The 14770-nt window shown below is 54.2% G+C and overlaps 8 protein-coding genes across 8 annotated transcripts; 5 read left to right on the top strand and 3 right to left on the bottom strand.

Moving 5' to 3' along the window:
* Positions 1-259: 259 nt before the first annotated feature.
* Positions 260-717, top strand: BDZ99DRAFT_486708 (DUF423-domain-containing protein; the record flags this gene model as incomplete). Its single annotated transcript, XM_033722799.1, has 2 exons — positions 260-400; positions 487-717. 2 exons carry the CDS (start codon positions 260-262, stop codon positions 715-717), a joined length of 372 nt encoding a protein of 123 aa, XP_033580468.1.
* A 305-nt stretch (positions 718-1022) lies between these two features.
* On the top strand, positions 1023-2126 carry BDZ99DRAFT_257898 (uncharacterized protein). The gene has a single exon (XM_033713754.1). It carries the CDS (start codon positions 1203-1205, stop codon positions 2043-2045), a length of 843 nt encoding a protein of 280 aa, XP_033580469.1. The 5' UTR covers positions 1023-1202; the 3' UTR covers positions 2046-2126.
* A 714-nt stretch (positions 2127-2840) lies between these two features.
* BDZ99DRAFT_412306 (calcium dependent mitochondrial carrier protein-like protein) lies at positions 2841-5481 on the bottom strand. The gene is made up of 8 exons (XM_033716649.1): positions 5232-5481; positions 5081-5161; positions 4802-5009; positions 4130-4746; positions 4021-4082; positions 3863-3966; positions 3784-3816; positions 2841-3733 (listed from the first exon to the last, which is right to left on the bottom strand). The coding sequence occupies exons 1-8, from the start codon at positions 5350-5352 to the stop codon at positions 3214-3216; spliced, it is 1746 nt and encodes a 581-aa protein (XP_033580470.1). The 5' UTR covers positions 5353-5481; the 3' UTR covers positions 2841-3213.
* A 403-nt stretch (positions 5482-5884) lies between these two features.
* Positions 5885-7452, top strand: BDZ99DRAFT_257933 (C/H/G cyclin). Its single transcript, XM_033713755.1, has 3 exons — positions 5885-6146; positions 6256-6462; positions 6651-7452. The coding sequence occupies exons 1-3, from the start codon at positions 5987-5989 to the stop codon at positions 7241-7243; spliced, it is 960 nt and encodes a 319-aa protein (XP_033580471.1). The 5' UTR covers positions 5885-5986; the 3' UTR covers positions 7244-7452.
* A 1689-nt stretch (positions 7453-9141) lies between these two features.
* On the top strand, positions 9142-10156 carry BDZ99DRAFT_258000 (uncharacterized protein). The gene is made up of 2 exons (XM_033713756.1): positions 9142-9493; positions 9578-10156. The coding sequence occupies exons 1-2, from the start codon at positions 9224-9226 to the stop codon at positions 9881-9883; spliced, it is 576 nt and encodes a 191-aa protein (XP_033580472.1). The 5' UTR covers positions 9142-9223; the 3' UTR covers positions 9884-10156.
* A 474-nt stretch (positions 10157-10630) lies between these two features.
* Positions 10631-11219, bottom strand: BDZ99DRAFT_258019 (uncharacterized protein). The gene has a single exon (XM_033713757.1). The coding sequence runs from the start codon at positions 11003-11005 to the stop codon at positions 10688-10690; it is 318 nt and encodes a 105-aa protein (XP_033580473.1). The 5' UTR covers positions 11006-11219; the 3' UTR covers positions 10631-10687.
* A 104-nt stretch (positions 11220-11323) lies between these two features.
* Positions 11324-12263, top strand: BDZ99DRAFT_258058 (uncharacterized protein). Its single transcript, XM_033713759.1, has 3 exons — positions 11324-11498; positions 11635-11747; positions 11829-12263. The coding sequence occupies exons 1-3, from the start codon at positions 11384-11386 to the stop codon at positions 11916-11918; spliced, it is 318 nt and encodes a 105-aa protein (XP_033580474.1). The 5' UTR covers positions 11324-11383; the 3' UTR covers positions 11919-12263.
* Positions 12264-13262: 999 nt separating this feature from the next.
* On the bottom strand, positions 13263-14675 carry BDZ99DRAFT_460747 (uncharacterized protein). Its single transcript, XM_033719451.1, has 2 exons — positions 13480-14675; positions 13263-13388 (listed from the first exon to the last, which is right to left on the bottom strand). The coding sequence occupies exon 1, from the start codon at positions 14593-14595 to the stop codon at positions 13480-13482; it is 1116 nt and encodes a 371-aa protein (XP_033580475.1). The 5' UTR covers positions 14596-14675; the 3' UTR covers positions 13263-13388.
* Between the last annotated feature and the right edge of the window lie 95 nt (positions 14676-14770).

Genomic DNA, 14770 nt, shown 5'->3' on the forward strand with positions numbered 1-14770 from the left:
ATATCTATCCTAACAAATTAATGGATATGATGAAGCTTCAACCTCAGCTAGTGTCTCTTAATCTACTTCTAAATAGTCGAAGAAGAAATGTAGACAGCAAAGCTTATATAAGGTACCGAATATAGTTAACTAGCTATAGTTGCAGAGATAACGATAGTGTTTAAGCGGGGCCAACTTCAAGCTCCGGAAGCTCCAGCCTCACCTCATCAACTCACCACCGAATTACCCCCCAAACCCCGTGCCACAAGCCACAATCAACATGCCATTCCCCTCTTGGACAATCGGCTGCATCTATGGCGCCAGCTCCGTCATGCTCGGTGCATTCGGCGCCCACGGCCTCAAGAAACGCATCTCAGATCCCGCGAAAATCGCAGCATGGGGAACAGCGGCGCACTACCAGGTACAAGGCCCCATACTCACTCTCTCGTTCACTTTCCCCTCAAACCCAACAGTACCATAGTGCTGACTTGCCGTGTGTTTCTCCAGCTCATCCACTCCACCGCCCTCCTCGTCACAGCTGTCGCGGCGCCCCGCTCCGTAGTCGCCGGATCGCTGTTCACAGCCGGCATGACGATGTTCAGTGGAAGTATTTATCTGCTGACACTGGATCCGGAGAGGTTTCGGCCGCTGGGACCGGTTACGCCGCTGGGAGGCTTGTGCCTGATTGGGGGCTGGGTTGCGTTAGCTTTCACGAGGAGGATTCCGCTGAGGCTGTGAGAGGAGGGGAGATGCATAAGTGGGATGTTGGGAAGGAAGTATGGCGAAGGGTAGTATCCATGGTCAGTATGTATCATACGGGATGTACATTAGGGAGCGGGAACGGCATGGCATCTCGGCTCTAGTCTTGAGGGATATTTGAGGTTTTAGAGGGACGCGTTGCTCTTCTACCAAGTTCCAACTCTCAACTCTTTGCAATAGCCCTTTACGCATCTCTCCTTGGAATTCCGATTCCACTCTTTCGTTTGAGCTTTCATGGTACCTCCGTCAAGGACCTTGTCACATCTGGCCCTTTCTTTCCCTCAAAGCAATCACATCCTCAACGCGAATCCCATTCATACTAGAAATGGCTCGTATGTCGCGCTTCCAGTCGCCGGCCGTACTTAAACTCCCCACTATCCCTTCTTGTCCTATCTTAGTACCTTTAGAAGAAATTCTCCACGCGGATATCTCCTACCCACGAAACCACCCAGCTCTCAGCAACGATGGCCCGACCTTACCGTGTAACCAGACTGAGACCCTCGACCAAACCTCGTGCTCACATCCTCACCAAAAAGCTTCTCCCCACCAAACCTCGTGCTCAAATCCAAACCAAAGAGCCTCGCTCCCTCGCCCAACGCTGCGAAGAGCTCGCGATCGAGCTAGACAAGCAAGCCGGAAAAGAAACGCCCTGGCTCCTCCCAAAGCTCCCCACCTCCCACGACTCTCCTATCGGCTACTACGAGTTCGCCTCGGAACCTGATCGTCTAATTGCGCAGGAGCATAAGTGTAACACCATGGCGGATGTTTGCAAGCTCGGCCCGCGGAAGCAGAAGACAGTCGATTTGAGTATCCGCTTCGTCTCACCCGTTGAGGAGGCTGATCCTGAAGGGGGTGGGGAAAGGGTAGTGGTGGCGTGGAGGAAGGACAGGAGCATCAAACTCCAGGAGCTGCTGCCGACACTGGAGAGTTACCCTCTCCGAACAGAGGAAACACCTCCGGGAGATGACGCCGCCTGCTTGATTAAGTATGCACCGCATTTGCTGCATGGGGTTACGTTGCTTATCTTGCTCACTCTCCTCCCCGCAAACGAGATCATAGCGCTCGCTGTTTCGCGTAATGTAGAATTCACACCCGAGACGCTGCATATGAGGAAGAGAGCGGCCATCAACGAGCTCCCACTTTATCAGTGGGAGCAGTTCCTTGGTCTTCGCGAGGGAGATTTCGATGGGCTGGCAGATGCGCTCCGGCAGCAGGATACTAGCCCTCTGATCGAAGACGGGGATGAGAAAGGGAGGTCGAAGGTAGTTAAGAAGGGTAAGAAATCGGGAAATGGTGGAGGATTCTGATTCTGCTGAGTCTCTCTTGGTGGTCTTTTAGTGTGCCGGCATAGTTCGCGAATAGTTGAGATAGGAGCTTCCAGGAAGGAAATAGAATTTGTTTGACAGCAGCGAGCTCTGTGACACTTCTCTGTTTGATAATCACATCTCATCCTGATTTTTAGAAGTTCATCAAAGCACCTCGGCCGGCGGTAAGAGCTTTCCCACATGAAAGATAGCAATAACCGTAGCCATTGATAAAATTCCGGCGTTTTCCATCTCTAGATGAAATTGATGAGCATGAAGATGATCGGGAAAAGATGCTCGCCACCACTCCTACCCATATTCCCACCGACCGAATCCTCCCATGATCTCTTGTGATACTTCTTTTCAACACGCCCTCCCCTCCAACCACCCATGGCATAGTCTGCCAATTCGTTTCGATACCACCTCCAGGCTGTAGCCATGGGCGAACTTCATCCAATCTTTAAGTCCCCCTCTGTTCCAAATCACCCACAGCTCACCGCCATACGCATTTTTGGCAATATCTGTTAGTCCGCCGCTTTCTAAAGAACCTTGGAGACGTCATGTTCTGACTGGGAGGAGATTTTATACCCCTAGTAGGAGAAACCGTCGGTGGCTTACTCAGCCAACACATGACTGGAGACGAGAGCACATGATCGGATTAGAGGGTCAAGCATGAAACGCGGAGAATCCTGGGAGATTAGTCTAAGGCACTCATTTATGCTGCGTAGCATTCTAAATGAAGCCGGGATGATGTTGTCCAAGGTAGCCTAACATGTTTCCCGATCCTTTAAAACGCTTCGCTCACATATGGTTTATATTCAAGGTGCTTTGAAGCCATACCGACAGTATCAGAAGAGCGTACACAGACCAAGTTTCTAGTACTGTAGTGATCCAGTCCACCACGTATTGAAGCCCCCACATAGTGGCATAGTGCACATGGACTGATTACAATCGAACTGTGGTGTGATTCACTACCCAGGTATTCTAAAAGCAGCCCGCCACATAGGTATTTCAAACTCCCCAACCCGGGACTATCCTGATCCATCAGGGGGAGTGGCCCATAATCAAACGCCACGCTGCATGCAAGTGCCCAAGCTATGAACAAGTGTAAAGAACCCCTAAAAAAACCGGAGAAGTGTGACCGGAGAAGTATGCCCACTTCTTCCCGCAATCACCGCAGCTTCAACGCCTTCTTGCTCTTATCGTATACGACGTATGTGATCGACACAGCTGGTACGACCTTGAGAAGATTCGGCGTAAGACCCTTGAACAAGCCCCGAACGCCCTCGCCTTTGATGGTCTGGCGCGTGACGTCCATGATGCCGGTGTAGGTGCGTGGATGTAAGACGGTGCCCTGGCTCTGCAGTCGGGTTCGGAGGAGGTTGAGAGGATAGACAGCGGAAGCTCCGAACGCGCCGCTGAAGGCACCCATTGCTGCTGTCATGAAACCGCCGGGCTGAGCATCGTCCTCGTGGCAGCCGCGTATGCGGGCGTTGCGGCTTGCCATGGCGCGCTTGAGGTACTCGAAGGTGCCGAGATCGAGGGCGGCGTAAGGGAAGATGCCGAAGAGGCCCATGGGGAGACCGCGATAGAAGGCGGGGATGCCGCCGGTGCGCCACATCTTCAGGGAGGTGTCGATGATGAGCGCGTTGCCGCGAAGGCCGCCTGCGACCGTGTCGCATTGCATTCGGCTGGTGGGTGTTAGTTTGAGCTGATGGATGGGGTAGTGGCAGGGACTCACAATTTCACGGTGTCGAGGGGATACACAGCGAATCTAAGATGTCAGTATTGCGCGACGTCGGTGGGCGTGGAATCCATACTGTGAGACCATGCCTGCGACACCACCGGCGAAGAATTTCGACCACGAATGGATCTGGCTGGGATCGGTGTGACCTTCGAACCTAGCGAAGACACGCTTGGCCGCCTGCGATGGTCAGCGCGAACCTTGGGAGAGGCGAGTCGGTGGTTAGTCACATACCTCGTAAGAGCCGAATTTGATGGCCGACTCGGGCATGACCTTCACGACGTTCAAGCCATTTCCTAGGGGAGTCAGTTGAGGTTGCGCAAATCGAACTCGAGAAACTCACCTGCGTAGAGACTCCTAATGCCGCCAGCGGCCCACAGTTCCTTGGTCGCATTTGCCAATGGTCGCCAGGAATTCTGGGCGGCCTTCACGATGGCGCCCGATTTGGCCGCATGGACAGCTTCTTGCGCGACGCCGGTCTGCGCGATGAGATAGACCTTGAGCCTGTCGAGAGGAGCAGTTGCGGTGCGCGAGACGATGCCAGCTAGGCCTCCCGCCACAAAGTAACCTGGATTCGGGACACACGAGATCAGCGATTGCCACAAGTAGTCCCACGTCCATGCGGCCTGCGAGATGACGGGAGGATATTCCGCTGGTGAGTCCACTTCGGTCGGGAAAGGCTTGACATCCAGCGGGAAGGTGGAGAGATGCGAAGCTTCGTACGATTCGTACATATCTGGTGAGTCGAACGGGGGATGTATGCGTTGCGGTGGTGTCTTTGCGATGGAGATGATGGAGCCAAAGAGAAGGTTAAGAAAGAACGGTATTGTACCTAAGCCTGTAACAGTGTCGTCGCTAATCTGCACGTCACCCTCCAAGTTCACCTTCAAGGTAGATGAAAAGTAAGAGAGTACCGATTTTAGGTTGGGTGCGGTGGCTGGTATGAAAAGTAAAAAGTCGCTACCAGGCATTAGCGCGAGCTCTTCCATCTCAATGAGGTTGAGACGCAACCCACCGCCATTCCTCGAAGCTTATGCATCCGTCGCGATTTGTGTCTACTTCGTCGAAAAAAGCGTCGAGCTTCGAGTTGGGCACGGCCAAGCCGGCCTGCGAAAAGGCGGCTTTTAGCTCGTCCTTAGACAGCTTGCCGTCGCCATTATGATCAATGCTCCGGAAGAGATGCCACAGCTCCTTCTCTGTCTGCTTCACGAAGGACCGGAATTCTTTTGCATGCCGAGGTCAGCACGCTGTTAGGAGAGGGTTGGCGGAGGCAAGCCGCAAGCCGCTGGCTGACCATTGTACTGGATATTCCCGTCGCCATCCGTGTCTACCGTCTTAAGAACATCCACGAGCAGATGATCCGCGTTCTTGAGGGCTGTCGCGCAGTCAGTCAGTACATAGCTGAATGCATCAAATTGGCCCGAATTGCCGGGGTGCCGACATACGATGATCGAGCTTCCGCAGGCCTCTCTTGAGCCCAGCCAGATCGATATGCCCCTGCTTCTTCGTGTCCAACGTCGCCCACAGCGCCTCGACGCGCGCGTCCTGGGCGTTCGCAGGCTCCATCTCTTGCAGAAAGGGGCCGTTATCTGAGGTGTATCATGGCTGATTGTGCGGGCGCGAGAGAGAGGATGCGTCGGCGCGGGCGGGCGTGTTAGATGGGGGCTCGCGGAGGTTGTGGGAGCATAAGAGGTGGTTAAAGGTGCGGCAGTGGGGCCTCGAGGTCAGGTATGATGTCGCAAAGGTTGGCAAGTCGTTTTCAGGGCCAAGCACGGTGCGATGCGGTTTAGCTCGTGGAGACACGGGCGAGTCAAGAGCCAGGGATTTAACAGCCCTACAGCAACTCCAGGTCAGTCGTGGGGAGTGCTGACGATGCAGGTGTGGAAGTAACTGAGGCTCAAATCGTGTCTTGCATCTTTGTTTGCCTGAGTCCAGCCTTATTCGACTATTTATCAGCCTCAAGGCAGAAGCTAGACCCGAGGTCGGACTTCTCATCAGCTGCTACTATCTTCAACCATCAGCCTCATATAAACGTGACATCTATCTCATACTGGTGTGCTTGGATCGTACTTTCCTCTTCATAACCTCTTATTCTTCCTTCTTCTATCATATGGCTGTCTACTTTTCATAATATCCTAAGAATACGTATCATGCCTGTACGCCTTCGACGACTTCTCATCCTTCGATAACACCACCCGTCATGGCAGCCAACTACTGGGACTCAACCCAGCGGAAATACTGGACATTTACGAAGCAACAGCTAGCTCAAGAACGGCGAAAGAATGAAGAAGCAGATCGGGCTTTGGTTCAGCAGTTCCCCCTCCCGGACAGACGACTGCTGAGCATCCATTTCAACCATCGTAAGACCACCCATCTTCCTTTCTGTTCTATTTGGACCACATCCCCCTATTTGGACCATATATCCCTGTTTGGACATCTCCAACATCATGATGATTCTGACTATCCTAGAACTCTGCAAACTCGCCCGCCCCCTCTCCGTCCGCCAGCAAGCCATCGCCACCGCCCAAATCTACGTCCGCCGCTTCTACCTCAAAGTCGAGATCCGGCGCACAAACCCCACCCTGGTGCTCGCAACAGCCTTGTACCTCGCATGCAAAATGGAAGAGTGTCCTCAGCACATCCGGATGGTATTAGCTGAAGCGCGGCACTGTTGGGGTATGTTCCTTACAATAGCCCCATTACTCCCATTACTCCCATTACTCCCATTACTCCCATTACTCCCATTACTCCCATTCCCCACCCCACCTTTAAAAACCCCCATCCCTCTCGTCTCCCTCTCTACCAACCCCTCTAAACCTCCTCTAAAACCTCCTCACCGACTCCCCACCTAACCCCACCAGCAGACACAACCCTCACCGACACGTCCAAGCTCGGCGAGTGCGAATTCTCCCTCATCTCGGAGCTCAACTCGCAGCTCATCATCCACCACCCCTACCGTGCCCTCGCCGAGTACACGGCCACCTTCGCCCTGAGCGCCGAAGAGTCCGCGCTGGCCTGGAGCATCGTCAACGACCACTACCTCACCGACCTGCCCTTGCTGCACCCGCCCCACGTCATCGCCGTCACCGCCATCTTCCTCGCCGTCGTGCTAAAGCCCACGCAGGGCGGGCTCGGGGTGAGCGCGCAGGGGGTGCAGGGGGTGCTGCAGAGCTTGAGCGCGACGATGGGGCAGAGCAGTCCGGCTCGAGGAGGGGGCGCGGCGACGTCGGCGCCGGGAACGCCGGGGGGCTCGTTGGGGGGAGGCGGCGGCGCGGCGGCGCAGAATCGGATGATGGGGCTGGTGAGTTGGCTGGCGGAGAGTAGTGTTGATATCGAGGCGGTCGTGGATGCGATGCAGGAACTGCTGAGTCTGTATGAGATCTGGGAGCAGTTTACGAATAATTTGTGCAAGGATCAGATTGCAAAGTTTGTGAAGGCGAGGGGGCTGGATAAGTAGGGGGGAGGGGGCGAGTTGAAGGTCTTGGGTGGAGAGTCAGATGCATTATGGGTTTCTTGCATAGCGAGTTTATTGTGACAATGGATAGAGTTATTCTTATGGATGGTGTTATGGAGTTGGGTTTGGAGAAGATTAATTGTCGTCGTGTCTGGATAACGCTCGATGTATTTACAGTCGGAGACATGCCCAATGCTGGGACACAAAGCGTTGATATCAGGAGTGTAGAAAGGCGCTGGGCATCGATCAACCGCGGTTACATAATCGCAGGTCAGGGTCACGAGTCGTTCGATATGAACCTGACTCTAGAGCCTCGAATTGACAATGGTCATGGCTGTCGTGCAGAGACTTCAATTGTAGATTGTAGCATATGATTGTCCTGATGAATGTATCTTGGGATTAGAGGGTTGAAGTAGCTGGATCACGGGTCTCCCGTTTCAGATAGAAAACTTAGCCGGGGCCAGAAGAGAGGTTCTTGCAAGCTTTCACAGGCCCAAAGCTTCTGATAAAGTGCTGACTTGAGCCAGTACCACAGATATGCAGTCAGATTCAGACCTGGGGATGCTCTCCTTCCCATCGTCACTGGTTGGTTAGCATCGACATTGCTGCTCACTCTGTACCTCCCTCCTCCAACTTCCTCTCAGCGTGACGCCCACTCTACATAAGCTCGTGTATACCTGTCAATCCCCAATGCCCCACAGCCTGACGAAACAGACTGGCTGTTGGAGGTTCTGCGAACGGCCGTTCCAAAGTGCTTGCTGTGTGTCACTTGGCTCGCCCTCGCCGAGCACAGACGGCCCCTCCGCAGCGCTTGTCGCCCGGCAGCCCTGCCTGTGAGCTAAAATTGGGGCGGTACCTGCGGCCTTGTCGCTGCGGTCCGTGGAAATGCCACAGCATCGCCAACAGCGGCGGTGCCGGCCTCTGCTCCAGCCCGCGGTGCTCAGCCCAGGCCCGGCGCTTTAAGTTCGTTGCGCATCGCTCGCGGGATGTTTGTGTCGTCTGGCGCACGAGGGAGCAAGCTCGCGGTGTGGGTGGCCCGTCTGACACAGCTCCATGCGCCCTCGAGCGTCTATCCGGCCTTTTTGTGGGGCGACACGGCGCGCGCGGTTCGCTGTGCGAGGCAGCGATCGGCCGGTGCCAGCTCAGAAGCTCGGCGACGGTGAGGATCGAGCATCACCGCCAGGCCCGTGTGGCTACATGCAGAAGCAGAGCAGCGACGCCGACCAAGAAGAGACGGGCGTGGCATGCAGGTCGCCAGCAAGCTTCTGCTCCAAGCCACGCCGGGTCGGGAGGGCAGCATGCGAAAAAGGGCGGTCAGTCACGCTGGACCAACCCCCGGAGGCTGAGCTGGCGGCGGGCAAGTCGAGGCGTGCTTGGCTGCATAAGCGGTTTGGGGGCCCTGTGCCTGTCCCCGCGCGGCCCTGCGAGGAGAGGTCTGCGCGTGTTTGGAGCGGCCTCAGGTTCAGGTGGGCAGACATGGTGAAGGGTGCGATGGGAATGCAGGTGCAGAGTCGCATGCTCGTCTGGTGATGCGGCATCGGGAGCAGAGGCATCGAGGGCGGGTGACGCTGGCCCAAGCAGCGCAGCGACTCCGACGCTAGTGCTGGCGATGGGCGCTGATTGGCGGCATGCCCTGGCCAAGTGGCGAGAGAAGTGGTAGGAGCGCCCGCCCAAGGTTTAACCAGCCCTCTGTCGTCCCTTCCCATCCCAAGTCAATCCCCGCCTCCAGTCCGCAGCCTTCCCTCTCGCCCACCCTCACCCACCACCACATACATCACCACCCATCTACTCCGCCTCGCCCACAGCTCCTCCACAGTAATACCTCTCCTCGCCCCCATCTCATCCTCTCGCACATCCTTATCGCTCGCCGCATTGCCCTCGCCTCGCCCCTTTGTTTGGCTTTGTTGTGTCATTCCATCCGAACTCGGCCCCAACGAACCACGATACCTCCTGTCCCCCATCAACAACCATCGCACCTCCATCATGTCGCAATTCATGTACCAGAGCCACCCGTCGCAGATGCACCAGCACTCGTCGCACAACCACCACGGCGGCCGGTCGCGGAGGGCGCCGCGCATCAGCGCCTCGCACCAGCGCATGGGCAAGCAGATGCAGATGTACCGCACGCCTAAAGAGGCCTACGTCGAGCCCCCTACCGTCACCGCCTTCCGCCGCGACTTCGAGGCCGCCCGCAGCTTTGACCTGGAAGACGACGAGGTCTTCTGCCCCTTCCACCTGCTGACCGAGGACGACGTAAGTCAATGTTTTCGTCCGATGTCGCTTTATCCCAGCCGCATCGGATCAAACATCGTCAACCGTGGGTACTGACCGAACCAGCTGCAATCAATCCACTCGTCGGGCTCTGACCGGTCATCACTGTCAAGCGGCAGCCCGGAGCAGTCTCCTCTCCAGCACCAACTGCAGCCGACCCCCAGCTTCGTTCTGTCATCCGCGCCAAACCCATACACGCCCTCCTACCAGCCCCAACAGTCGTCGCAAACCAAACTCCACCAACCATTAGCCCAGCGCACCCGCAACGCGATCCCCATCGTCGACCCCTCTACCCGCACCGTCGCCAGCCCGCCGCCATCCGTCTCGCCAAACAGGCAGATGGCGCAGCAGTTCATGTCGCGGCGCTGGTAATCGCAGATAGCCCCGGCGGCTCCCATTTACATTCCATCTAATCTTCACATTCTCCGGTGCGCGCTGCGTTGCTATTAGACATCTAGTGGCTGTCTCGACAAACAAACATTTCTGGATCTCCGCCGTTTACTTCAAGATACCCTGGAGGATTCCCGTCCATAATCTACCTCGATTTCTCACCTGTATAAATCACCTCGACTCGCCACGAACCCCACGTTTATGGGAAATGTTACAACCACTTCGATACCACTATTATTAGGGGCAACGGCGTACTTTGCGAAACCTGTCTTCCAGCGATAAACTCATTTCTTTCTAATACTGGGTGTGTGAAGAAACTAGAAAAACGCATTTGGGGTGTCTGCTGCTTTCCCTCTGTCTGCTCTCCTATCTATACCTCTCGTCTGTCTTCTCCGAGCGTTACGCATGATAACGGTGGGCTATGACTATATTACGGTGTTCTTCTGTTTCCCTTTTCCTCCGGCTCAGGGCATGTTGGTGTTGTTGCGGGATTCGCGTCTTCGCTTGGGATATAAGCGAATTGAGCGATGAAGCGAAGCGTTGTCAAGAAATCTATCTCGGTGTTATACAAGAAAATATGGAACGGGATGTATCATGGATCTATTACCGGGGTTGTTGGGTTGGGTTCAAGATGCGCATTATCTCCGGAAGACCAGCGTCTCTCCTGGAGTAGAATTTTCTACCTTGTTCTTGAATCCTCTTCTTATCTTCTTCGTACTTGTTCCCTTTACGGAGCGAGTACTCTTCTTGTTTCCCTTTGTTGGTCTCTGGCGGCGACGGCGAAATCTAGCGATCTTTTGGATCTGGTCTGGAAATACCAATTACGGCGGGGTTGGATTGGGATTGGCGGTTACGGCTACGGGACGGACCGGCTGGAGCATTATGTTCGTGTGATTCTTTCGATCTAGCGGATCTATATGGATGAAGGAGGCTAAGGGGGTTTTGGGGAGTGCTTTTCGTTGTATAGTGGTGATGATTAGGGAATTCGCAATCGCTGCTTTTATTATTCTTACCTTTGTACACCTGTACCTGCGGATGTGAGACCCTGAAAACTGATAGCCCTATCCAGACGCGACGTAATCCCATGGCCCGTACAAATGCCATTCAGCGAATCAGATAGTACGTAATCAATCGCGATGATCGAGCTATGACGACATCGCTGGATGAGAGGGCGGACGATGGATGGGACGCAGCTTGAACCGAGGATGTTGTGGGTGCGGTCAATTATCTTGAACTGCAAACCTCAAACGCTTCAATTCGGGTTATCAGACTTTGCAATTGAACATCAATTCTCAGCCGTCAAAAGCAGACCCTCAAAGACCTCTTTCCTCGCGGACACCCCCGGACCTTGACCTGACCACCCCGACGAAAACACTGATCGGTTCCTCCTCCCCGCACGAAGCTACCGTTAGCTATCCGTCCAAGAAGCAAAACCGTGAATCCTTCGACAACTCACCCGTCTGCATTTCGAAATCAGCGATAATGGCCTCTCTACGAGCCTTCACCCGCCGCACCCCGCTGCTCGCGAACAGCTATATCCAGCACGCAGGCTTCGCGGTGAGCGCGCGGGTTGGCGCTGGGAAGGAGAGCGCGCTTGGTGCGTTCGCTATCCTGATGTACCCAATGCAATGCAAACCCGCTTCTTCCATCCTGTCACGCAGCAGAGGAGCCTGAATGGGGCGCGATTGGCAGGTGAGAGATATTGGCCAGCTCGCTGACGCTCGCACAAACAGGTCATGAGGGCCGCGCGGACGAGATCGACGAGCACAAGGCCGATGCGCTGAAGAAGCAGAAGGAGGGGAAGGGCGAGTGGAAGGATGCGCTGGCGACTGATTCGGAGAGTATTGTGCGTATATCCCCATCCCCCCCCCTTACAAAACTATAAGAAGAGGGGTGGGATGAGGGCTAACGAGATATGGCGATGCAGATCAAGGCGGATCGGGGCGAGCTCGAGGCGTCGGAGCAGACGATTAAGAAGTTGCAGGAGGAGACGAAGAAGGTGGAGGGGAAGAAGTGAGGGTCGGATGGAGCTTGGCTTCGGGGAAATTGTGGGATGGTGAGTGAGAGCGATGAGTGAGGAGCATACTGGGAGGTTGCTTGATGCGTGATACTCCGATGCTGAAGTGGGAGTGGCTGTTAGATGAGCTGGGTGGATGGTACGGAGGTCCCTATGCTTCTTCTTAAGCAAATGCATGAATTGATTCTATCTGCATTATCTCTCTTTCTCTCTCTTCCGTAACCGGTTCCAGCCGTTGTCCATCCTTATTCGCTATCTTCCATAGGCCATTCCCATTCCTCACTGCTCACCTCATCCTCACGTGCAATCACATGCCATCTTGGCAGCCATCTTCTAAGTATATAAGCCTCCTCCACCCTCTGCTCTACTTTCTTCCTCATGTGTCCGGTCCGTTCTCTGAGTCAACTTACAAAGTGAAAGACCTAATGGAGGAGTTTGGGAGGGCTGGGAGATCAAAATGCGCATACAGGACGCACATGGCGCTGGGCGGAGTGTATTGTTCAACATCACACTTGCATCAATTTCCATGGGGTCGTGGAAGTGATTAAGTAAAATCACGGAGGTGTTTATCGAATGGAGCGGTGGAGGTGGTGCTGTCAGATCAGATGTGCCTGAACTTCATGGGGTGGCATGCTAGCAGATTTGGTAATGACGAGCAGCGTTCTGAGTCAGTGGTAATGGGCAAACGGCTCGGGATATGGTTGTGGGGAACAGGCTGGGTTGATGAAAGACGTGAGCAATTGGTGAGGAATATTATCTCTTTTGAAAGATGATGAAGCCTGGGATATCGGGCTTGCGTAGCGCTAGATGGATAGGTTAAGTTACGAAGTATGTGGTATCATCTCAACCCCTTCATCCGGCTCTCATCTTCACATACGACTAGACATCGAGTTCCATCCAAACGGCATCCCCCTTCACTGCCCGCCTGATAGCATTCCGATTTAGTATGTTCAGAGCTTTACATCATGCGATTCATGTTTTTAATTTATCCGGCGGTGTCTTCCATTAATGTGCAGGCTGTCCAAGGAGAAGCAGCTGCACATACATACAGGGCCTCACCCAAATAACCTCCTTCGCTAGCCGCCTGACGACGTTATGGTTGAGGACATCCAGAGCTTCACATTGTGAGGTTCGACTTACATATTAGCCCTGTGGTGTATTCGCTCGATACATAGGCTGTCAAGAACAAGCAGGCACGCTCAGATGTAGGATTCATCGAGAAGACATCATGGAGAATCCAAAGGGACATCGCTCATAGCACACATCATAAAGGATCAAAGAAACAGATTTTGGGGTAAAGGGATTGCATTCCAGTAATTCATGTGCCCACTTACACTACCCGTATCGCATGAAGACGACGGCGTAGAATTGTAAGGGGCGAGGGGAAAGAAAGTCAAAATCAATGAATCTTGTTCTCCAAACAAATTGATACAACAATCAAGATAGAAGAAATATTGAGCTACCCATCCTCTAAGATCCGGCTAGAGAATTAGCTTGGAAGAAGAATTAGTCTAGCGCTTCATAGAAGCATTAGACGGAGCGCTGATTTCGACGTACATACCTATCGCTTGGCGATTTTTCCGTTCTGGCATTTCGTTCCGGCGGCCACAGGCTCCCAGACGACTTTGCCGTGGTTGCAGATGCCGAATTGGTCTGCGTCATTGCAAACGATGGTGCCATCGCCGCTGCAAGTACCACCTCCGCCTCCGGTCGAAGGCGAGCCAGATGGAGCTGCTGGGATGGATGGCGAGCCGGTCACCGTAAGGAGTGTGGTGAGTGAAGATTCAACGAGGCCAGCTGGAGGTGCGCTCAGAGATGGAATATCAGGTGTGCTCATCGAGGGAGCTGAGGGAGCTGAGGGAGCTGAGGGAGCGACGGGTGCGGAAGGAGCCGGATTCGCCGAAGGGCTCGGGATGCCTGGATTTGGACTGCCTGTTGGAATGCTTGGGTTGCTCATAGTCTGGCTCGGAGCACCAGTGCTCGGCATCGTCGCAGGCTGAGTACTTTGACCGCCATCTGGAGGTGCAGGGCCACCGCAAAGGGAAGCAAATGGTCCATTGCCGATTACAGTTTTGTACTCTCCTGGTTTATCGTACTTGTAATCGAAATTTTCGGTGGTATTGCACTGATTCTGCGAAGCGATGTTGGCTACGGCCATATCGGGAAGCTTATCGAAAGCGGAATGATCGGTCGCACCCCCGGAAACAGTAATCGGCGCACAGTTCATGTAGAATTCGCTGTTGCCAACCTTATTTTCCCAGGTCCATGCAAGGGTGGATTCGCCGTTGGGAACTTCTTTAGGAACCTTGAACGTAAAGGTGCTTGGGGGATCATTTCCAGGTCCTGGACCGGGGCATCCACCCTCAATTGAATAAATCACTTTGAATTTCGAATCCTTTGTTGGTTTTTTATCCGTCGTGACTGATAGCTGACATGAACCGCCCCCATGGGTTGCGGTGCCGGTAAATGACAACGTCTGGGTGTCCCCGACTTTCATGTTGTTCATCGCTTTGACATCGTAGGGTACATTCTTGCAGGGGAAGTCCGAGCCGGAGGCGTCGAGCGGGCTTTTGTCGGGGTTGCCATATGGAACAGGCGTCTTCATGATCATATGTCCGGAGACACCTGTCGCGAGCATAGCGCCAAAGAAAGCGGCGGTAATGCCTGACTTGACCATGGCCGTGATTGTGGAGGTTTGAGGAATGTGGTAAGCTTTGGGTAAGATTGTGAGAAGACACGGCGTGTGTGGGCTTCGAATTTGAACCTGCTGTATGTTTGTAGAAGGCTCTGTTTGGAAGCTGTGTGGGGTTTCTGGTGATGAGAATTGACGGAGAGGGTCTCCTGGAAGATTT

The sequence above is a fragment of the Mytilinidion resinicola genome (genome assembly GCF_010093595.1).
Source record: "Mytilinidion resinicola strain CBS 304.34 unplaced genomic scaffold BDZ99scaffold_5, whole genome shotgun sequence".
Lineage (NCBI taxonomy): Eukaryota > Fungi > Ascomycota > Dothideomycetes > Mytilinidiales > Mytilinidiaceae > Mytilinidion > Mytilinidion resinicola.

What these genes read in the sequence shown, in the direction of transcription:
- BDZ99DRAFT_412306 (XM_033716649.1), bottom strand. Translation starts at nt 5,352, where the DNA reads ATGGAGCCTGCGAACGCCCAGGACGCGCGCGTCGAGGCGCTGTGGGCG. An exon ending in CCTGCGGAAGCTCGATCATC is followed by an intron (nt 5,162 to 5,231) that starts GTATGTCGGCAC and finishes ACTGCGCGACAG; the next exon opens with CCCTCAAGAACGCGGATCAT. An exon ending in CCCCTCGACACCGTGAAATT is followed by an intron (nt 3,734 to 3,783) that starts GTGAGTCCCTGC and finishes AACACCCACCAG; the next exon opens with CCGAATGCAATGCGACACGG.
- BDZ99DRAFT_258058 (XM_033713759.1), top strand. Translation starts at nt 11,384, where the DNA reads ATGGCCTCTCTACGAGCCTTCACCCGCCGCACCCCGCTGCTCGCGAAC. An exon ending in TGGGAAGGAGAGCGCGCTTG is followed by an intron (nt 11,499 to 11,634) that starts GTGCGTTCGCTA and finishes TCGCACAAACAG; the next exon opens with GTCATGAGGGCCGCGCGGAC. An exon ending in CGACTGATTCGGAGAGTATT is followed by an intron (nt 11,748 to 11,828) that starts GTGCGTATATCC and finishes ATGGCGATGCAG; the next exon opens with ATCAAGGCGGATCGGGGCGA.
- BDZ99DRAFT_460747 (XM_033719451.1), bottom strand. Translation starts at nt 14,595, where the DNA reads ATGGTCAAGTCAGGCATTACCGCCGCTTTCTTTGGCGCTATGCTCGCG.
- BDZ99DRAFT_258019 (XM_033713757.1), bottom strand. Translation starts at nt 11,005, where the DNA reads ATGGCATTTGTACGGGCCATGGGATTACGTCGCGTCTGGATAGGGCTA.
- BDZ99DRAFT_257898 (XM_033713754.1), top strand. Translation starts at nt 1,203, where the DNA reads ATGGCCCGACCTTACCGTGTAACCAGACTGAGACCCTCGACCAAACCT.
- BDZ99DRAFT_258000 (XM_033713756.1), top strand. Translation starts at nt 9,224, where the DNA reads ATGTCGCAATTCATGTACCAGAGCCACCCGTCGCAGATGCACCAGCAC. An exon ending in ACCTGCTGACCGAGGACGAC is followed by an intron (nt 9,494 to 9,577) that starts GTAAGTCAATGT and finishes TGACCGAACCAG; the next exon opens with CTGCAATCAATCCACTCGTC.
- BDZ99DRAFT_257933 (XM_033713755.1), top strand. Translation starts at nt 5,987, where the DNA reads ATGGCAGCCAACTACTGGGACTCAACCCAGCGGAAATACTGGACATTT. An exon ending in GAGCATCCATTTCAACCATC is followed by an intron (nt 6,147 to 6,255) that starts GTAAGACCACCC and finishes TGACTATCCTAG; the next exon opens with AACTCTGCAAACTCGCCCGC. An exon ending in TGAAGCGCGGCACTGTTGGG is followed by an intron (nt 6,463 to 6,650) that starts GTATGTTCCTTA and finishes CCCCACCAGCAG; the next exon opens with ACACAACCCTCACCGACACG.